The 23,482-nt window shown below is 42.1% G+C and overlaps 1 protein-coding gene across 6 annotated transcripts in view; it reads left to right on the plus strand.

Annotated features, from left to right (window-relative positions):
• Window positions 1-23,482, plus strand: part of GRM7 (glutamate metabotropic receptor 7) — an 870,101-nt gene that overhangs the window by 283,433 nt on the left and 563,186 nt on the right. For all 6 annotated transcript variants that reach the window (XR_009555438.1, XR_009555437.1, XM_060239599.1 and 3 more), the window contains exon 2: window positions 19,513-19,729. Coding sequence is in view for 4 of the 6 variants with exons in the window: in XM_060239599.1 (XP_060095582.1) it covers window positions 19,513-19,729 (217 nt within the window). In the remaining 2 variants the exon portion in view is untranslated. The remainder of the gene's footprint in view (window positions 1-19,512; window positions 19,730-23,482) is intronic.

A 23,482-nucleotide genomic window follows, 5' to 3' on the forward strand; every position in this document is an offset into this window, starting at 1 on the left:
TAAACATTGCATTTATATTACTATTAATGCCCATAGCTATTTGCATAGTGGAAGAAGCCAGACTAGTAAAGGAGGTGAAACAGTGGGCCAAAGCAGTGGAAGATATAATTAGAGTGAGATTACTCTAATTATGAAACTGGTCAACCAGCGATAAGACAGATGCCATAGTAAAGCACACTGGTTATATTCTGTCTGTTTATGGTAATCTTCCATATTTCAAGAGAGATATGTGTTACACCTCAACTAACTTTTTATTGGGGAATATTAATATTTCTTAGCTCAAAATGGTGAGTCTACAAAAGGTGAGGTGAGCAGGGATCTCTGTCAATGTCTACGGAGATAGACCACTGAAAATCCTTTGGTTAATAATGGATTTTATTATAGGTATAGGGTTTCAAATAGTTACATCCCAATCAAACAATTTCAAGCATACAAAAGGAATACAGAGATTAGCTGAATAGGTATGGATGGGGGGGAGGTTATACAATACCTAGATCTTGCAGGGTAGGCTCAGTCAGAGGAAATGCAAGGCCTCTGGAGGGAGATTTCTCTTGAGAAGAGGGGGGGTGGGGGTGAGGGTAGGAAGGGATGGAGGGAGGAGAGGATGGAGGAATTATTTTTTCTTTTCCGACTCCTCCTTTTCTCTCTCTTGACCCTAAACCTGACAAGTGGGATTGCCTGTTTTCTAGGGTAAATTACGTCACATCAAGCGATTCAATTACCCAATGAGGAGGCAGAGTGTCACACCAATGGAAAATCAGAGTGTCATATGTGGAATATCCAATCAGAGATCATTGTGTCATAGATCCATACCCCAACATAGGAATTTTAATTACACTGGCCAAATGACTTTTTATGGCCCTGTTTTCCCAAACTGATTCCTTTGAAGCTCCCCAAAAGTGATAGATTTCTCTCTCAGTGTCAAACATAGATAGGCATCCATCAAGTGTTCAGGAGACTGGTTGACTTTGATAGCCTTAGCTGTGATTAAAGAAAAATAGAAACTTTGTTAAAAGTCAGAAATGTGAGATCAGTTTGCAGTTATACCACACATTCACAACAAGATGAGCACTTAACCTTTAACCTTGGTGTTTCTGCTGTCTTGCACTGAAGAATAACAGAACGCATATATATACACAAGCCATTTATTTGTGTTGCAGGGTTCCTGGTCACCCTTATTTCTTTATGCTTTGATAACAGGATTTAAAAGGTTGCCAAAAGAGTGAAGGAACTTTTACAGCTCTGCCCACCATTTGTCCCTCTCTGGGCCTGGAATTCTTCATTTCTGGGAGCAGAAAGATGGATGCTTCTCAACCGTTCAGCATTTGGCCACCATGTCCAGCCTGTGAATCAGACTTGACATCATTCCAGCCTGCCTGGGGCCGAGAAGGAATTAGATTTTTCTCCCTTATGTGCAAGAAAGACCATTCAAATTCAAATGGGCATTGCTGTGTCATATTAATATGCTAGGGTTACATTGCAATATTACATTCCAGGGGTGCATGGCTTGGGAATCAGTACAGGGGTGTCTTTCTGGATATCATATGGGCCCCACAATCCAACAGAGAGTTCAGGGAAACTTCATCTGTTCCCATTATTAGACTAAATTCTGCACTGTTCTGTGCTCTGAATCTGAAAAGCTGGATTTGTAGATGTATGAAAACACAGGGTTTTTTTAGAGTTCAAAATCTTGGTTTCCATTCCATCACATATAAATGATTTTAAACATGAATTTAAACCTGTATTTTAAAATAAGATCAACAAAATTAAAATTTGCTAAAGAAGTCAAGAATTTTGAATGTTTGTAGTTTTCTTCTGAATCCCAGGTCTCATAATCATGCACTCTAGCAGCTGTCAGGTGTCATGGTCTGCCAAAGTTTTCCATGAGGACCATGAACACAGCTTGTTGTTTGAGATCTCCTTATTTCAGAGGTTCATTTGACATTTTGGGTGGTGGCCCATATCCTATAGAATGCCTAACCAATCAAATGCCTTGTCTGTTAGCTGCCACAGAATGTGGAAACATTTTGAGGCTTCTGTAGTCTGCTGGTTCCATGCTTTTTCCATGGTAGCTCTAGGCAGACTTTACCTGCTCCAGTTGCCTGATCCAGTTATTTGTTGTTTCTTCTCCTTGGAAAATTAGCACTTCTATTTTGTTCCCTTTTTAACCTTTGGGGTGACAAAAGATTGCAGCACAGTTATATTTTTAGCATGCTCCAAAGGAGCAGTTACCTTGTTAATATTTGTTAAATGCAGGACCAGTAATGGCAGAGTAAATGAGTACAGCAGAACACAATCTTCAGCCATAAGCAATATCAGGGGAACTGGGCAGTTTGTCCATGGTGTAAGAACAGGGATGCCTCTATTTTCATCAAATTTTGGTGGGTACAACATTTTTAAAATATGGGCTTTTTAAAAATTAAATCTCACTTTACTTGATGAAATTGTTAATGTATTTGAACATATGTCATTTGCTGGACTTTACTTTGTGTGATCTTCAGTATTTCCTTCAAGTTTGATTTTAAGATTCAGGACATACATTGATTTTCATAGAAATTTGGTGCTGGCTTCAGTGCCTACGTAAAATGAATCTTAATAATGGGAGACTCTGATTACAGAAGTGAATCCAAAGCCTCGGAGTGGGAGAAGGAGAAGCAGAAAGAACAAAACCACAGGAAAATGGGTCATTCTAGTGAACGGTGGAGACATGATCAGTGCTAGAATGATCTATTACATACCCAGTTGATTTAATGGAAATGCTCACTTTGATTCCATCATCAACTGCTAACCCCTGGAATAATTAAAGGTGATTGCTTGCTGTATCACAATCAGTATGCACTGGGATTTATTGTTATTTCACATGCATAATGCTCTTGGCATAAAAAGCATATAATGTTCATCTTGAAAATGATGTTTGTTAAAATAAAAAAATTCTGGTACTGTATTCAAAAGTTAGGGTCTGGCTGCTCAAACTTATAAATCAGAAAAGAAAAAATAAAATAAATCTCTGTCCTGGTATACAGACTTCTATGTCTTCATAAAACTGTTTTTGCATCATAAGTGCAAGTAATTTGATTCCTTTGTGGAATATAACTGTTAGCCTGGGATGTTAGCTAATCAGCATTGTCACACAGCTGACTTTGATTTTGTAATATTCAAAATAAGTTATTCCCTTCCCTCACACACATAATTATCATTATCTCACACTTTTGACCCACTTTCCATTGGTTATAAAAACATAAGAGAAGCTATATTGGATCAGACCAATGGTCCATCCAGTCCAACACAGTGGCCAAAAAACCAGGTGCCATCAGGAGATCCTCCAGTGGGGCCAGGACACTAAAAGTCCTCCCATTGTTGCTCCCCCCAAGCACCAAGAATACAGAGCATCACTTGCCCCAGATAGAGAGTACCATGTATGCCCTGTGGCTAATAGCTACTGGCAGACCTCCGCTCCATATGTTTATCCAATCCCCTCTTGAAGCCATCTATGCTTGTAGCTGCCACCACCTTCTGTGGCAGTGCATTCCATGTGTTAATCACCCTTTGGGTGAAGTACTTTCTTTTATCCATTCTAACCTGACTGCTCAGCAATTTCATTGAGTGCCCGCAAGTTCTTGTATTGTGAGGAAGAGAGAAAAGTACTTCTTTCTCTGCCTTCTCTATCCCATACGTAATCTTGTAAACCTCTATCATGTCACCCCTCAGTCGACGTTTCCCCAAGCTTAAAGAGCCCTAAGTGTTTTAACCTTTCTTCATAGGGAAAGTGTTCCAACCCTTTAATCATTCTAGTTGCCCTTTACTGCACTTTTTCCAATGCTGTAATATCTTTTTTGAGATAGATCCAGGTGGGCAGCCAGGTTGGTCTGAAGCAGTAGAACAAAGTGGGAGTCAAGTAGCACCTTTAAGACCAACAAAGTTTTATTCAGAATGTAAGCTTTCATATGCATGCATATTTCTTCAGACAAGGGGATGGGGTACAGTGAGGTGTCTGACCAGAATTTTGAGGTGTAGTGACCAGAATTGTTACTCCCTATATATGAAGGCTGCAGTGCATATCTCTTCCTGTAAAATAGGGAGGTTACCCCAAAAGTCTTTTGAGGGTGGGTAGTGATAATGGCTTGGATCCAATGAATGAGTTCCCTGCATACTAAATAGTCTCTGCTATAGAGTGTACTTCCAATTAAATTTCCATTTACACAAATGCCCATTGAAAACAATTGATCCTGTGCAAATGGATGTTTTAGTGGAAGAAATACACTTCACAGCAGAGACTAGCATATGCAGAACACATCCATAGGATCCAAAACATGTGACAGGCAAGATGGGTACTTTCTCCTGTGCTGGGGATTTGAAGTGGTCTGTTTCCAGTTTCACTATTCATACAACCTTCAGATAAGAGTAGTCTCTCATTGTCATTTCAAGTATGAAGCAAAAATCCAGCATTATTATTTCTCTCCACTCCCTTTGCTTCGGTATTCAGAACATTGATTGTGCTGATGGACTACATGGGATTGAATTTGCTTCCATCCTCCAAATTTGCCACCTAGCAATCATTACCTTGTGCCTCTGCTATCTGACAAAACAATTTGCTATTGCTTCTCCTAGTTCCTGCTTTAAGGATCTGTAGATTTCTTCTCAGGCTTCATAATGTTATGCTAACTTGCTCCCTAATGACACAAACTGTCTCCCATGCAAATACACATACCAGAACATAGAACGCTGAACTTTTGCTTCAGTTGAGCATGTTCAGAATTAATGCATACACCATAAATTTCTTATTTGGCTTTTTAATAATTGTATTTAGAAACTATGTTGGCTTTGTGTGACCCCAGTTAAGCATCTCAGTGAGGTTTACTATACCCTTGATGATGGCAAGGATTTCTGCCCAAGTCCTGTTTCCTGCTACTACTCAGAGTGGCAGCAGCAGAAATATTTTAAAAAGTGACTCTGGGCCAACAGCATTATATAATTTCCAGGTAATTAGGGATTCTTGAAAACTCTACAGTTTTCCCACAGAGTTTGTGGTGGTTCCTACAGAGCTGTGAAATTGCATCCAGTTTTTCCAGAAGTGATATCTCATTATAACTGTCAGGTGCCACCATACTCTCCCTTCTTTCCCATTGATTGCCAGGTTCTGACTTGCAACCCTATCTCAGTACCTGTGCACTATGGCAAGATCTCTGTTATGTATGATGCATTAGGATTGGCCAGGTACTTGAGAGATAGTGTGATGTGGTAAACAGAGTAATGGAGTGGGGGATCCATTTCACATGGATCTGTGAAGCTCTCATGTTCTGTGAAGCTCACTGGGTGACCTTGGACCAGGCACTTGCACCCAGTTTAACCTACCTTGTAGAAAGGATAAAATGGGGAATGGGAGGACTATCTACATTGTCATAAACACCTTGAATGAGGGTCAGGATAAAAAAAAGTTAAAAAAAAACTTAAGATGCTTGGTATTTCACAGCTGAACCAGCATTTTGCCTTAGGGTAGGGTATTGAATAGTATGACTTCTGTCTTGCTTCAGCTGTCAGCTAACTAGGTAGTTTTAAGGAAACCACTGTTCTTTCAAACCCAGCTTGTCAACTGCATAGTTAATAAGTTGTAAAAAAATGCTGAGGTGTTGAATAAGGATGGTCATGAACCAGGAAAATGCAGTTCAGTTTGTGGTTCATGGCTGACCCACAAACAAACCACAAACCGGACCAAACCAGGAGGTCTGTTCCCAAATTGAACTGGTTCATGGCCCTGCAACCCCCATAGAAAGGGAATGCAGTCTTCTCCCTACTGGCTCAGATGCATTGTGCCCTTTGTGTTCAGGACATCTGAATGGGGCCGCAGAAGACAGCCTGAAGCTGGGCCAGAAAGGAGACTTCTCCTCACAAGCTCAGCTCCATTGGGCTCCTTGTGCAGCCCATTTAAAAAGGGCTGAAGCTGTGCCAACAAGAGCACCTCTCACAGGCTCAGCTCCATCGGGCTGTCTTCTGCAGCCCCTTTAAAAGGGGCTAAGCAAGAGAGCCGGAAGCTGTAAAAGCAGGGAGACTCCTCCCCCTGGGCTCAGCCCCTTAAGAGAGCATGAAGCTGAGCCAGCAGGGAGATTTCTTTCTGTGGATTTAGCTCCATTGGGCTCCCTCATGCAGCTTAGTTTAAAGGAGCTGCTCAAGACAGCCCAAAGCTGTGCAAGAGAGCCTGAAGATGGGCCAGTGAAGAGACTTCTGCCCCTGTGTTGAGCTTCATTGGGCTCCCTTGTTCAGCCCTTTAAGATGGCCTAAAGCTGGGCCAGCAACAACCACCTTAAATGGGGCTGCACGAGAGAGTCCAGAGCTGGGCTGTTGGGGAGACTTCTGTCCACAAGCTCAGCTCCATTGGGTTCCCTTGTGCAGCCCAGTTTAAAGGGGCTACATAAGAGAGTCTGAAGCTAGGGCAGCAGGGAGATCTTTTTCAGCAGGCTCAGCTATATTGGGCTTTGTTGTGCAGTTCCTTAAATGTACCTGCCAAAAGGGACTGCACAAGAGAGCTCAAAGCAGCTGACTGGTGAGGAAACTGCTCCCCACCAGCTGGGCTGGTTTTTTTGGGCTGTCTTTTGCAATCCCTTTTCATTTTAAAGGCTTTTGCACCTTTCACTGAGAACAGAAAGCAGGGTTTTAAAGGGACTTGAAATTCTTTTAAACCCCTGGTTTCTGCTTCATTCATGAACCACCACTAACCATCTTGAACTGCTTCAAAAGTTCATGGAATTTTTTTACCATAGACTCACTATGAACTTTTGTTCCCAAACCACAAACAGGGCAAAATTTATGATGAATCTTGCTTCATGGTTTGTTTTGTGCTCATCCCTACTCACAGCTGGCTCACCCACTAGGCAAACTAGGCATTTGCCTAGGGCGCCGGCAGGGCAGGGGTACCAAAATCGGACCCTGCCCCCTAAGCAAATCCCTATTTGCCTGCCTGCTTCCTCCTCCATCCCTCCCACCCAATTTTTAATGCCTGGAGAACCGGCAGCAAAGTGTTGGCTCCTGGGGCTCTTTCAAGGTGCCCTGCCCCCCCACCAATCAGCTGATTGGTGGGAAAAGCCACAGAGAGGCTGGTCTTACGGAGCCGGTCTTACGGAGCTCTCAGGAAGTTCAGCAGTGGGGAGGCGGCAGGAAAAACCAGCAAGCAGCTGAAAAAGCAGCTGCCACTTCTGGTTCCTCCCCACTTCCTCCCCAGATCACGTGGGAGGGAAGTGGGGAGGAAGTGCTGGCGGTGGCAGCCACTTTTTCAGTGGCTTGCTGATTTTTCTCCCCACTGCCGCCCCAGCACTGAATGTCCTGAGAGCGCTGGAAGGCCGGCATAGGGGCCGCCGGCCTACCCGCAACTTTTCCTGCTAATCAGCTGATCGGTGAGGGGGTGCCTTGAAAGAGCTCTGGGGAGCCAACACCACCACCAGTTCACCACCAGGGCATTAAAATTAGGAGGGTAGGAGGGAGGGGCAGGGCAGCGCAGGGGGGGTGGGCATGGGGGCTGCCTGGGGTGTTATGTGCCCTCAAGCCGGATCTGTCCCTAGTAATTGATGTGATTAACTTTAACACAAAGGCAGCCATTTCAAAATAAAAATCCAAGGTCCCTAATTTGGTTTCTTTTTCATCATTTCTTGAACCTTCTTCTCCTTCCTCATTGTGATTGCCAGCCTAGAGATGCCACATTCTCAAACAGGAGAAGGCTCTTCCATGATAGCCCACATCACCAAAGGGCGCGAGCCAAAGGGCTCTTGGCCTGGGGGCTGTGTAAGGACCAGGAACCCAGATCCCTATTTTCCTTGTGTTCCCAATAAGGTAAGTAGACCCTCCAGAAGGAGAGCCACATAAACAAACAGGATTTAAAAGGGGACTGTATATTTTAAAAAAGCTATCATGAAGGCAGAATGCCAGAAGGGGGGTGGGGGCTTTCCAGTGTTTTGCACTGAGTGTCACATGTATGACTATCTGCCTACAGGACAGAAGTCTTGGGTGTGTGCTCGATGTAAGGAGCTCCTGGTACTCAGGGAACGAGTTTGTATCCTTGAGGCTGAGGGGACGGACCTGGAGAAGCAGAGACAGTCAGTTAGGCACTCACAGAAGACTCCTGGGGACGTATTAGATGAGCTCCACTCTGAACGTGGCAGCCCCGTTGCTGCCAGGGAGCATGAGGGTCGAGAGGGAACAGGGCACTGTGCTGAGGATAAGGGGAATGCGCCCTCAGAAGGGACCTCTTCTTCAGTTGGTGAGTGGGTATCCTTTTGCGCCAAGGAACCATCCCTGGGCAGGGAGAGAGGGGAGGTCTTGGTAGTTGGTGATTCGATCCTTAGGCAAATAGACAGCTGGGTGGCAAAACTGTGTACTGACCATATGGTGACTTGCCTGCCTGGTGCGAAGGTAGCAGACATCAAGTGTGTTGTAGATAGGCTGATAGACAGTGCTGGGGAGGAGCCAGTGGTTGTGGTGCATGTTGGCACCAACGATGTGGGGAAATACAGCCATGAAGTCCTGGAGGAAAAATTTAGGCTGCTAGGCAGGAAACTTAAGGCCAGGACCTCCAAGGTAGCCTTCTCAGAAGGGCTACCTGTTCCACGTGCAGGGCTGGCGAGACAGGCACAAATTAGAAGTCTCAATGTGTGGATGAGACGATGGCGTAGGGAGGAAGGGTTTAAGTTTGTTAGGCACTGTGATGCTTTCTGGAACAAGCGGGAGCTGTACGAAAGAGATGGTCTGCATTTGTCCCCAGATGGAATCAAGCTGCTGGCGCTTAAAATCAAAAAGGTGGCAGAGCAGTTTTTAAACTAAATCTTGGGGGGAAAGCTGACAGGAGATGAAATGTCTCTGGTTCGGGAGGACTCATCTCAAAAAGATGAAATGTTAGCTGTTACTTTTCTACCGGGTAATAGATCAGAGTTGTCCACTGAGATGGTGACAAACAGTATGGACTGTCTGCCAAAGTCTCGAGGCACCAGGCGGGTCTGACTTGCCCGGGAAATTATAGATGTTTGTATACAAATACTAGAAGTGTTTGAAGTAAAATTGGTGAGTTGGAATTTTTAGTGTTGGGGGAAAACATAGATATTGTGGGAATTTCAGAAACTTGGTGAAATGAGGAGAATCAGTGGGACACGGTGCTTCCTGGATATAAGTTATATCGGAAGGATAGGGAGGACGTGGGGGGGCTCTGTATGTCAGAAAGGGTATACAGTCCAGTAAGACTGAGGTCAAAGAATTAGATTCCCTTCTAGAAATGCATTGGGTCGAAATAGAGGGCCCAAAACTGGCTAATTAGTAGAAAACAGAGAGTGAGTATAAATGTTATCGCCCACCAAATCAAAAGATAGAAGATGATTATAATATGATCGAAGGTTTAAAGATAGCGGCTAAACGTAAAAACTGTGTCGTAATAGGTGATTTTAACTACCTGCAGATTGATTGGGTCAATATATGTTCAGGTCAAGAGAAAGAGACTGAGTTTCTAGATGCTCTCAATGACTGTGCTATGGAGCAGATGGTCACAGAACCTACCAGGGTGGGGCGATCCTGGATTTGGTCCTAAGTAATGTCCAAGACTTGGTAAGAGATGTAAAAGTGATCGCACCACTTGGGAGCAGTAACCATAACATTATTGATTTCACCATTTGTATAAATAGGGAGTTGCCCCAAAAGACCAGCACAACCTTGTTTAACTTTAAAAGGGGTAAATTCTCTGAGATGAAGAGGCATGTGAAGAGGAAACTGAAAGGAAAAGTAAATACAGTCAAAACCCTTGGGGAAGCTTGGAGGCTATTTAAAACTACAATCCTAGAAGTTCAGATAAAATATATACCACAAGTTAGGAAAGGCACAAACAGGTATAAGAAAAGTCCTGCATGGTTAACAAACAAAGCAATGGAAGCTGTAAAAGGTAAGAAGGACTCTTTTAAGCGGTGGAAAGCTAGTCCAAGTGAGATTAATAAAAGGGAACACAGGCTGTGGCAAATCAAATGCAAGACTGATCAGGCAGGCAAAAAGGGACTATGAGGAGCATATTGCAAAAAAACATAAAAACCAACAATAAAAATTTCTTCAAATATATTAGAAGCAGGAAACCAGCCAGGGAGGCAGTGGGGCCCTTGGATGACCAAGGGGTCAAAGGATTACTGAAGGAGGATAGGGAAATGGCTGAAAAGCTGATTGCAATTTTTGCCTCAGTCTTCACTGTGGAAGATGAAAAGTCTTTGCCTGCTCCAGAACCACTAATTTTGGAAGGGGTATTGAAAGACCTGAGTCAAATTGAGGTGACAAGAGAGGAGGTCCTACAACTGATTGACAAATTAAAAACTAATAAGTCACCAGGTCCGGATGGCATACATCCAAGAGTTCTGAAAGAACTCAAAGTTGAACTTGTGGATCTCCTGAAAAAAAATATGTAATCTTTCATTAAAATCCCTCCGTTCCTGAGGACTGGAAGGTAGCAAATGTCACCCCCATCTTTAAAAATGGTTCCAGAGGAGATCCGGGAAATTACAGGCCAATCAGTCTGACTTCAATACCGGGAAAGTTGGTAGAAACCATTATCAAGGACAGAATGAGTAGGCACATTAATGAACACAAGTTATTGAGGAAGACTCAGCATGGGTTGTGTAAGGGAAGATCTTGCCTCACTAACCTGTTACAGTTCTTTGAGGGGGTGAACAAACATGTGGACAAAGGAGACCCAATAGATGTTGTTTACCTTGACTTCCAGAAAGCTTTGATAAAGTTCCTCAACAAAGGCTCCTTAGTAAGCTTGAGAGTCAGGGAGTAAAAGGACAGGTCGTCTTGTGGATCAAAAACTGGCTAATTAATAGGAAGCAGAGAGTGAGTATAAATGGGAAGTCTTTACAGTGGAGGAAGATAAGCAGTGGGGTGCCGCAGGGCTCAGTACTGGGTCCCTTGCTCTTTAACTTGTTCATAAATGATTTGGAGTTGAGAGTAAGCAGTGAAGTGGCAAAGTTTGCAGATTACACTAAATTGTTCAGGGTGGTAAGAACCAGAGAGGATTGTGAGGCACTCCAAAGGGATCTGTTGAGGCTGGGTGAGTGGGCGTCAACGTGGCAGATGAGGTTCAATGTGGCCAAGTGCAAAGTAATGCACATTGTGGCCAAGAATCCCAGCTACAAATACAAGTTGATGGTGAACTGGCAGAGACTGACCAAAAGAGAGATCTTGGGGTCGTGGTAGATAACTCACTGAAAATGTCAAGACAGTGTGCGATTGCCCCCCCATTTGGAATAACGAGACAGACAACGATGTGGGATAAACGGCCACTTTATTAAACTTAACGGCAATGGGAAAATGGGGCCAGGTTAAGCCAGGGGTCATAACACAGACCACCTTCTCAACCTGAAAACAGGGCGAGCCCCAGGCCCTGGGAGTGAGCCGACCTAACGGCTCAAACCCGGCCGGCCAGACATGGGATCCCGTTCACTGAGCTCCACCCTCACCCGAGCCTTGCAGCCTGGGATGTGGACAACTCCCTAGTGATGGGATCACGAGGCTCCCCGGAGCCAACCTTGAGCCGTGCAGCTTAGGTCACCCCAGGTACACTGTACACCTCCAAAGTTGCATTGCCATGGGAGCTCACCAATACCCCAAAAGAACATGTTCCCAACAGTAAAACTGCCAGTGACCAACTATAAACAGCACTGCCCATAGCCAATTGCCAACGCACCTTCCACAGTGTAAGGTAGGCGAAAACACTCCCAAGCCGGCCAATTTGCTTGAAAGTGAAAAATTCCTACCTGGCCCCATAATAGGCGACCAGCCTATGCCTGCACTGCTTGACGGACGGGTGGGCCGAAAAAGCCCAAAAAACAACTGCGACACAGGGGGTTGGGCCAGCCTATATAAGGCTGCCCACCCCCTAGCAGTTCAGGGCAAACCATTGTCTCTCCTCCAGCAGGGGAGGCAATGGGCGGCCCCCAGCCTAAGGCGGCCGATTGGCCGCTCGGCTGGGTGGGGCCGAATTGCAATAAAAAAGGCCAACGCCATGCTGGGAATTATTAGGAAGAGAACTGAAAACAAATAAGCCAGTATCATAATGCCCCTGTATAAATCGATGGTGCGGTCTCAATTGGAATTCTGTGTACAATTCTGGTCACCGCACCTCAAAAAGGATATTATAGCACTGGAAAAAGTGCAGAAAAGGGCAACTAGAATGATTAAAAGTTTGGAACACTTTCCTTATGAAGAAAAGTTAAAACGCTTGGAGCTCTTTAACTTGGAGAAATGTCGACTGCGGGGTTACATGATAGAGGTTTACAAGATTATTCATGGGATGGAGAAAGAAGTACTTTTCTCCCTTTCTCACAATACAAGAACTCGTGGGCATTCAATGAAATTGCTGAGCAATTATGTTAAAAGGATAAAAGGAAGTACTTCTTCACCCAAAGGGAGATTAACATGTGGAATTCACTGCCACAGGAGTTGGTGGTGGATACAAGCATAGCCAGCTTTAAGAGGAGATTGGATAAAAATATGGAGCAGAGGTCCATCAGTGGCTATTAGCCACACATGCACACACACACACACACATATATATATATTTGTGTGTGTGTGTGTGTATTTATGTATGTATGTATATGTGTGTGTGTGTGAGATTACACACACACATATATTGGCCACTGTGTGACACGGAGTGTTGGACTGGATGGGCCATTGGCCTGATTCAACATGGCTTCTTTTATGTTCTTATGTTTGTGAGGGGTACTTTATTTCCCCTGTATCCTCCTGCCCATGGCATTTTCTCTTTTCTTCGTCCTTACGGCCCCTCCCTCCCTTCCTTCCCAACCACCAACCTCCCTTTTATTTGCACCCTCATCTTTAGCTATATTTATTATTTGTGTACTTCATTTGTGCCTTTCTCCTCAGTGGGGACCCAATGCAGCATATATTATTCTTGTCTCCTCTTTTATCCTCACCCTGACAATGTTTAACTAGTCCAAGGATTCGCAGAATGCTTCCACAACAGGGTGGTAATCTGAACTAGGATCTCCCAGTCTGAAACTCTAAACACTACACCACACTACACCACACCAGCTTTTTTTGGGGGGGGGGGGAGTGTCTGTTCAGGTGTAACTAGCAGCCAGTTCTTGGTAAGTCATGCAAGTCATATGCTGTCAAGCTGCTTAGTGGTTGATACCTGGTCTGGCTCTCTGAGTCCTCTCTCAAAGGCCAAAATAAACCTGGAAAGGGCCATGCTCCTTCCCCCTCCTATTTACTGACTGAAAACAAGGCTGGAAGGATGGTAGACTGGCAATACTGTATAGTTGTCTGGTAATGGCAACTGAGGGCATTCATTTCTGAAAGTTATAGGCAATGCTATCATTTTTTTTAAAAAAAGTTTCCAATTTTTTCAGCATAACCTGGGGTATTTTTCAGATTTGTAGAAAAATCTATCTGGCATGTTCATGAATCCTGTCTCTGGATTTAATTATTCACAGATTTGGCCATGTTGAGAATTAGATATAATGATATCTTTAAAATAGCAGAACATCACTAGCAATTGGGATCTTCTCTTATCCTTTGCTGAAGGCTTGAAGACCTTTTTAACCTTCACAATTGCAGAGTAAACACAGTATGACATGTTATTGGAGAATTCTAAAAGACTTTCAGCAAAATTCAGCCTTAAAGTCAAAGAAAGTAAATTATATAAAGCACAAAAGTGACTGCACCCCCTGAAAATCTGAAAAGTATTTCCAACTCAGGGTCACTGAGGGCATTGGCTTAAGCTAGAGAAATTCAAGCTTGATGTGGTAATAGACAGAAGAGGAGCAGAGCATTTTCTTCAAGGCCTAGCCAAACCATGTGGTTCAGAATGGCTGCAGGCTGCACATTCCTCTGATGCGTATCCTTTTCCTGCCTAAAAAAACAGCTCTGAGAACACAGTAAGACTGCAGTAGTTAGCAAGGCTAGGCCCCAGCCTGGTTCAAAAACCAATCACTTGTTTCAGATTTTATACATGACTAAGATGTCTTTGCTTTTTTATTTACAGAATTGTAGCTCTCTTTAAAAAATACCTCACATACTATTACTTATCTGTGATTAGGCTTCCCAAATCCTCCGCCTGGGCGGGGGACCACCGATTTGGAGCCTCCTCCCCCCGATTGCCAAAAATCGGGAAAGCGGGGGGGGATGGCGGCCCTTTCCACCCAGCCTCGATCCCAGCAGCTTCTCATTGCCCTTACCTTCCCACCCAGCCCCGATCGCAGCAGCCTTTCTTCCGTTTTCCCAGGCTGCTTCCCGCCCCCAGTCAGCTGGCTGGTGGGGGGGGGAGCCCCACCCAGCCTGCAAAGGACCTTTGCACCTCCAGAGGCTTGACTTGAAAGGCTTCAATGGTGTGTCTGTGTTGCTGTGAAGAAGCTGGCAGCAACTGGTGAGTAGAGAGGCCAATCCCCTGCTTCAGACTTGCCAGAAACAGGGCGGGGGGGGGGAGGAGAGAGGGAAACCTTCTTCATTATTCCCTACGTGGAGATCGATTCTCATAGGGTATAATGGGGAATTGTTCTGGAGGTTTCGGGGGCTCTGGGGGAGCTGTTTTTTGAGGTAGAGGCACCAAATTTTCAATATAATATCTAGTGCCTCTCCCCAAAGTACCCCCCAAGTTTCAAAATGATTGGACCAGGGGGTCCAATTCTATGAGCCCCCAAAGAAGGTGCCCCTATCCTTCATTATTTCCTATGGAAGGAAGACATTTAAAAAGGTAATGTCCCTTTAAATGTGATGGCCAAAACTCTCTTGGAGTTAAATTATGCTTGTCACACCCTTGTTCCTGGCTCCGCCCCCAATGTCTCCTGGCTCCACCCCCAAAATCTCCTGGCTCCACCCCCAAAGTCCCCAGATATTTCTTGAATTAGACTTGGCAACCCTATCTGTGATCTGATTGCACTAGGATTGAACTTTTTATCTAATTGAACAAGAAGTAACATATTGAGTAGGTCTTTTCTCCCTACTGCAGACTTAAACAGATGTTCTTGATGTACATCTGAGTTGGTGAGAGTATGCCTGGAAATGGTAACTATTCCCTCAGGGAATAAAAATGGAAAGATGACTTTGACATACCTCTCAAAGTTTGTCACAGTTGTTTGCAGGGAATATTAGATGGCATTCTGGCACTGTTAAAAATAGTTTTGACTAAATTCTGAACATTGCACTATGTTTACATGCTTTCTAAAATAAATGCTGTATAAAGTAATGGAATACAGAACTAATTGGGCCACCACAAGGAGCACCAGTGAGCAGATTAAGAAACTTTTTGTTAAAATCCCAGTGGTTCCTGACAGTAACCTTTTTTTGCAGGAATGGCGATGGGTTAGTGGCAGAGATTGTACTTTTCATGCAGAATGTCTCAAGTTAAAAGAATCTTGGATAGTAGAGCTGGTAGGGGGAGGGGGGGGGCATCTGTTCCAGAATAGATCAGTTTGAACTCTATGAGCCAGTGGTCTGACTAGGTATAAGACTGCTTCAAATGGCATGAAGCTAATAAACAGATTCATGTGCTCCCAAAGGTATTAAAAATATCTATAAATCCCTTGACTATCACTTAGTAACTGAACTGTAAATCCACAATTCATATGTTCCCCCTTCCCCGCGCATCTGCAGCCTATGTAGAAGACAGCCATATGAAGGATAATAAAGATAGGACAGTATTCATATTTTTTTAATTTCTATTTCTTTCTAATGTACTATTCTGTTGGGAGTCACCTTGAGCTTTTGGCAAATGGGGAGTATGTGTGTTTTAAATAAACTAATAATTAAACAAGTTTTTCATGTATGTTTCTTTCTTTCATGTAAATCTTTCATATAAACAAGTCTTTCATATATATATAGCTTGGCCTAGATGCCAAGCTGACCTGATATATAATGGCTTCTTTATATGAAACTGTCAAATGGATGAACATGTATCTCATGAAGTGAACTTTGATTCATGAAAACTAATGCTGGAATGAATTCTACTAGTCTTTCAAGTGCCACAGGATTCCACTTTTATTTTGCTGTTGCCAGGTAAAATAGACATTAGTGACCTTGAGAAATCAATGGTCTGACTCAGTATAATTCAGTTCCGTGGGTTCATCTCTTATTATTCAATTGGTTATCATTGTTCTTTTGGTTTATTCATCTTTATTCAGATCATGACTTCTTTTGCAACTGTGTCTACATTTAAAGCATGTCACCCCTATTAAAAGTATGACACTACACAGATGATTTGCACACCTCTATGCATCCAAGCTGCAGATCTGTGCTAATAAAGAATCCTGACTTGGGCAACATTTTTAACACACACATTTTCTTCTTCACAACCATATTTTATAGATGTCCTATGTCTATGCATCTTTCTATATAATAAAATGCTGTCTAGAACAGAGGGACACACAAATTATATGGTGTTGAATTTACATAATTTGCAAAGTAAGTAGGAATCCTGATGCTCTGGCGGTTTGATGTTTTGCTTCTGTAACTTTGTAATTATTGGGAATGCGTATGAATAAGTGTATGTAATTTTATTCTGAAACTAAGTTGTTAATAAATCTCTGCATTTGAAAATGGTACTTCTAAGATGCTTGTGAGGCTGAGATCAAGCCTCTGAAGTATTTCTGTTCCCAGCTTGAAAGCCTTCCTTGCTTGACATGGGCCTGTTAAAACGTGCAACAAATTCTCAAAAGTGCAACCCTTAGCAGAAACGCAAGGCAGAAAGCCAGAGGTAATGAGGGGTGGATTTTTCTTAACATGTAGAACGGTTTTTGTAACCTTGGCTGAAAGTTTGAGCATTTATTTTTGGTGAATAATTCACAGCTATGCTGAACTAAGATTACCTCAGGGACTTGACTCAGCAAGTTCTTCTTGTGGTATCCTCATCAGCTTTGAGGGACTTCTGAGCAAGAAACCTTAACTGGATTAGTCTGGTTGAGTGGCACAAGTCTCCATGCCTTTCATTAAAAAAAAATTCAGCAGAGAGTTGCCATGTAATTCTGACAGATTATTTTGTTTCAAAGAGAGCACTAGAAGAGTTTTGCCTCCAACCCTTCTAATTTGTCACAGGCAGAACTGCTAGGGCAGAGATCTCTGTAACCTGCTTGCCCAAACATACTTCCATTCCTAAAATTCTCCTTCTTCACATTCCCCCAAGAATGAACTGCCTTCATCTGATACGCATCCACTTTTGTCACAAATGCTGGCAAATTTAAAGATTCCATTATACCCTGGGTTGCCAGTGTAAGTGGCCATCAAATGGTGTCACATAGGTAGACCAGCTCCCTTTACATGACTTATTTTTTCATCAAAAAGCTAATGCAGTGATTCTTGTGAAATATAGTAATAGGGCTAAAGGGTCTCTTTGGAAATCCAAAGAAGCCTGTGTGTTAAAGTGCCATCAAATCACTTTCTACTTATGGCGACCCTATGAATTAATGTCCTCCAAAATGTCCTGTCATTAACAGCCTTTCTCAAGTCTTGTAAATGAGGGCTGTGGCTTCCTTGATTAAGCTAATCCATCTCATGCAGGGTCTTCCTCTTTTCCTGCTGCCTTCAACTTTCCCTACCATTATTGTCTTTTCCAGTGACTCTTCTCTTCTCATAATGTGAGGAAAATACAATAGTTAATGATTTTTGCTTCTAGGGAGAAGGGCCCTAAGTTTGACAGCTCTTTTCTAATTAGGAAGTTAATGCAAATAATATAGCCTTAATGCCAACATGCCATATTTTGGCATCATTAAGATGTTTCTGTATTTGACTGGTAGGAGACACAACTGCCACATGGTGCAGAGTGGTAAGCTGCAGTACTACAGTCCAACTCATGAGCTGAGTTTGATTCTGGTGGAAGCTGGGTTCAGATAGCCGGCTCATGGTTGACTCAGTCTTCCATCCTTCCGAGGTTGGTAAAATGAGTACCCAGCTTGCTGAGGTACAGTGTAAATCACTGGGGGAAGCAATGGCAAACCACCTTCTAAAAAGTCTGCCATGAAAATGTTGTGAAAGCAATGTCTGTTGCACAATGGAAATGACTGGTGCTTGTACAGGGGATTACCTTTACCTTTTCTTTTTTTTTAAAGACAGAAATTACCAGGGTTTGGTGGATGTGAGGCTTACCACACAATCATATCAGGTTTCATTTTGGCATTGAAATTTCATCACATTTGTGTTTGCATATGTGCTCACATATTAGGGTTGCCAGCTCTGGGTTGCCACCTAGGGAGGGCAGAGTTTGGGGAAGAGAGCGACCTCAGTGAGATATAACCTCATAAACTCTACCCTCCAAAGCAGCCATTTACTCCATGGAAATTAATCTCTCATGCCTGCTGATAAACTGCAATTCTGGGATATATACAGGCCCTGCCTGGAGGTTGGCAACCTTATAACATGTGTTTGTTATCATTTCAGAGAAACAAAGGTTGTGAAATGAAGCCTAAATGAAGCAATACTATCCCAATGGAAATCCAAATGGGAAGAATGTTGACTTAACATATCAGTGCCAAACTACAATAAGCAATTTGGAATCTCCAATCTGAGTAGATATTCAAATTCAGATGGGAAAAAATTATAAGCAAGCCTAGTTTTTTTAAAAAAATAAAAAAATCTCAGGTTTACAAAAAAGAAACACAGTACAAGAACCTGCCCTTATGTTGAGTCAGCCCCTTGTTCTATTGTAGTCAGTATTTACTGTGTCTGGAAGCAGCTGTCCAGAGTCTCAGATATTTTATTTCACCAACTGATCTTTTTTAAAACTGACAAATCTGGAGAGTTCTGCATGCAGTTAAAATGTCTACCATTGAGCCACAGTGCCCCCCCCAGTAACTTCATTAGTGACCAAACAGATACAATCACTATTTTCTCAGGTATCTGAAAGTTAATGATATTTCCCCCTAATTCATTTGTGGAAAGCACAGTTTCCAATGCCCTATATACACTATTGGCTGCACAGCAGAAATCACACACACAAAACTCTTTATGCCAATTTTGAAAACTATCAAACCAGAAGATTTTTTTCCTAGTTAAAGTATTTCTGCACAATTGTCAGTTCTGTCTTACATGGAGTCTGCCAAAGCCAATGTTGTCATTTGTATATTGAATAACTAGATAGAAATCAGCTGCCAGGAAGGCTGGAGCGATGCTCAGATTAAGCAAAATGATGGTTCAAACTCATCTGTAATCTTCAAAATTAAGCTACACATCTCTCCCCCCTCCATTGTTTTGGGACAAACTTATATACGGTTTATTTGCGCTTAACTCCAAGCATGTTAATATATCCTTCATTACAGAGGTCTATGAAAGTTGTGGGGGGACTGATAATACTTTAATTGGCCAATTAGTATTCACGTAATGAAAGTCATTTGAAAGATAGCTTCATTGACTTTCACTTAGGAACCAATGGAAATGGAAAGTAACAGATGGGCATTGGGTAAGCTAATTGTATTACAGCTCAAGCTAATTGTTGTGTGTATGTGTTGAGTTTATCAATTTATAACTCCAAATAATTGTTCTTTTTCCCTACAGATCCCTCAAATCAGTTATGCTTCAACTGCACCAGAATTAAGTGATGACAGGCGTTATGATTTCTTCTCACGAGTGGTCCCTCCAGATTCCTTCCAGGCACAAGCAATGGTGGACATAGTAAAAGCGTTGGGGTGGAATTATGTCTCCACATTGGCTTCTGAAGGAAATTATGGAGAAAAAGGTGTGGAGTCTTTCATGCAAATTTCCAGAGACTCAGGTAGGTGAGGAATAATCCTGTATTTAATGGGCAGCTATGGAAATAGTGTGTATGTGTTTTTACATTTTTTAAAAAATCTTTAAAGTTGTTTTGCATCTTTATTATTTCTGCCTCATGATTTCCTCATGTTTCTCAGGTTGTGGAAATTTTCAGAAACAAAACATTCATGCTCTGTAGAAGAAAGACAAAACAGTGATATTGTATTAGCTGTCTTGTGCTCTGCTATCAAAACTCTACACTGTGGTGAAGTGGAATAAAGCAAAGTCTTTTCACAGGCAGGAGCTGTTTCTTAAATATAGACTTGTATGAGACAGTTCTTGTATACCTTTCAATGTCTACGTTTAAGAATTGGCCAGTCCAGTACAGGGGACAAACATTCTCGGTCAGACTTCCTTAGCAATGAAAAGACACCAAATCAAGCCAAAACTGAATGTTTTAAACACAGTGCATTTGGGAAACAATAAATGTCCTTTATAATTAACATACATTCATGTTTTAAAAACTCTTGAAGAAAATGAGACGAATTATTTTATACCACATTTGTGCCCGTTCTAGGGAATTGTGATTAGAACTGGGTTTCTCCTATCTAACATGGATTTACCATAATATAACATGTGATCAAACTCTCATTTTGTTACAAATTCCTTTTATAGTTAAGCACACAGTGCAGGCATTTTCAATTATTTATTTCTTTATATTTATTTGGCACTCAAATTGTTTCTCAACAAATTAAAAACTATTATAATCTCCTTATAATCTCCCTAGAATTTGTTGGCGTATCAAGAGACATGGTCTTTTTTTCTCCAAATGTATAATCCCCTCCCCCAATAGTGCAATATTGTGATAATATATCTTTCGGAACCCTTTCCTCATTGCCTTGTTTGCTCAAGAACACCTGGATTTCTTCTTCAGAACCTTATGGGCTGGATCTAGTCTACTCAGTCTACCCAATTTCCCCTCCTTACTACAGCCCCCACCCCGCATGAGTTTTGTCCATGCAGATCTCTTGATCCCCAGTGTAGCTTTCTCCCTCCCCCAATTCTTTTTGTTTGTTTGTTTGTTTCACCACCAGAAAAGCTAGTTGGATCCAATCCTATGTGCTATAGAAAATTTATAGGGACTTTCTAGGCTGCCTGACAGAGCTGTTGGATGTCATATTTACCTTGCATGAACTGACAATGTATAAAAACACTCAGTACTCTCTTGCAACTCTGTTTTGTAGAAGAGGATTGGAAACCATGGACAAGTTATCCTTCTGAGAAGCTTTTCTGCCAGTGTTGATCTTTTCACTGACAGATCATTGATGAGTTTTGAATTACTTCAAAACTCATCAATGAATTTGAATTACTTCAAAACTCATCAGTGATCTGTCAGTGAAAAGATCAACAGTGGCAGAAAAGCTTCTCAGAGGGACAGCTTGCCTATGGTTCCCAATCCACTTCTACAAGACAGCGCTACAAGAGTGTAGTAAGTGTCTTTATACATGGTCTCTGGAGCATGCTTTGAAAACTACTGACATAAATATACATCTTCTTTGTCATGGGTAGAATATCAGGCACTCAGTGCATCTGTAAAGAGATGCTTGTCCTAGACAGGGCTTTTTTTTTTTTAGCAGGAATGCAGCCCTGGCTGGCTTGGCATCAGGGGTGTGTGGCCTAATATGCAAATAAGTTCCTGTTAGGCTTTTTCTACAGAAAAAAACCCTGATCCTAGAATTATGCAACATTCCAGAAGAGGAAAGAGTGGGGATCTAGTCATCCACTTTACTTGCAACAGTTAGTGAATTTAAGACACAAATGTGTAAAAAAGGAAAATGTCATGACATAGCTGCTGTTCAGTATTTATTTGATCATTTGAGGAGTCCACATGGACCAGTTACCTTAAACAATTCACACATTTTGTTCTTTCACTTTATAAATGCTGACAATCCAGACACATGAGGGTGTAGCTCAGTGACCTGATTTGGAAAGGAATATAAATCCCTGCCTAAATAATGCAAGAAATGTTTTCTGTTCCTTTGTAAACATTATTATGTTTAACAGTACTTTTAATATGTATTTTTATACATAAACACAGGTGGACAGTGGTCTAGCTATGCCTTAAAATGGCACTCAGTTCTTTTTATATTACTTCAGAATATAGCTGAAATAGAAACTGTGGACCAGAGGGGAAAAAATTATTATGGGTAAGGGGGCATGGAAACACTTTTGTATACAAAGATGCAGAGGTTAAAATATTGTTCTTCTTTCACTTAACACTTGTTCAGTTTCCTCTGTTTTGCTCTTATGTTGGCCACATTCCAGTCATCTGGTGTGGAGGCTGATTTTAATGAGTTACATATTTTTTGTTCCACATTTTCACCTGACTTCTTTAATAACTCTTGGGTGCATGCCATCTGGTTTGAGTGACTTGTTACAGTTTAGTTTGTTGATTCATTCAAAACTGCCCACTTTTCTCACCTATCAGTTCTTTTAATGTAATGTATAATTGGGGAGCGAGGGAGAGATGCAGTGGTAAATATGAGCTGCGGTAAAGACTGTATGCATTATGCACTTCCTTGACATTGCCTTTGACTTTTTAATATACCATTCTTGAGAGCCATTGTAGTCTAGTGGTCAAAAGATTCAAATTAGGACTGGGGTGGGGGGAAAACATTTGAATCCCCACTCAACCATGAAAGTCACTGAATAGCTCACTGTTGCTCACTTCTAATTTCACCTACCTCACAGAGTTATTGGATCAAAAATTGAGGAGAAAATTTTGTAAGCTATAATTTTTTTTAAGAGGTAGGTAGGTAAAAATGTAATATAGAGAGGCTTATAGTGTTGATTTCTCATCAGCTTACACCAGTCCAGTCTTCTTTCTCTGTGCTGTATGCAAAAAATTTGATTCATACTTATTGTTTTTCCTTATGGGAATCCAACCACACTGATGTATTCCTCAACATTAACAAATCCAGAACTCAAATGGGCTTCGATCTTCTGTGTATATGGCACTTTCCTTTACATTTCAGTAAAAGGAGCAGATCACTACTCTCACTACTTTGAATATATAAGGCTACTCCTGTTAAACAAAATTCAAGGAAAAGCCTTTATAGATCAGGTATCCCTATACCAGTCCAGGTTGTTGGTATGTGGTACATTTTTGTTTGCATATTGTAGGTGTCTTTTCTAGGTTTTTTTTTTCTTACAATATCCCTCACCCAGCATTCTCAGTTACTGGAATCTACGTTTCTCAGGGATCCTGGTGACTGAGAGAACAGAAGCTGTATCTTTTTAGTTCCTCACATTGAAAAGAATTGCCAACTCTGGGTTGGGAAATACTTGAAGATTGGATTGGGGGTGGAGCCTGGGAAGGGGAGGGACCTCAACAGGGTAGAATTCTACACCCCCCCTCCAACTCCCCCCCACCATTTTCTCCAGGGGAACTGATACTGGTTTATCTGGAGATGAACTGCAACAGTGGCAGATCTCCAGGTGCCACCTGGGGGTTGGCAACCTTATGTGAGGTTTATTGTTCTCTTCATTGTTTGCTGCTAGCACATAACTGTCTAGTATTGAATCAGGTCAGTTTGGTCAGATGACAAAAAGGGAGGGCAGAGATCTGGGAAGTGGACTCTTGATAACACCACAGTGCTCCCAGTGACATCATTTGGAGCACCACAGAATTCTGAGTGGTCTGAGGGCTCATTTCCAGTATAATCTATTTCTGATTTTTGAATAACAAGTTCAGTTTATTCAAACAAGGAGAAAT

This window comes from Heteronotia binoei, chromosome 5, assembly GCF_032191835.1.
Source record: "Heteronotia binoei isolate CCM8104 ecotype False Entrance Well chromosome 5, APGP_CSIRO_Hbin_v1, whole genome shotgun sequence".
NCBI lineage: Eukaryota > Metazoa > Chordata > Lepidosauria > Squamata > Gekkonidae > Heteronotia > Heteronotia binoei.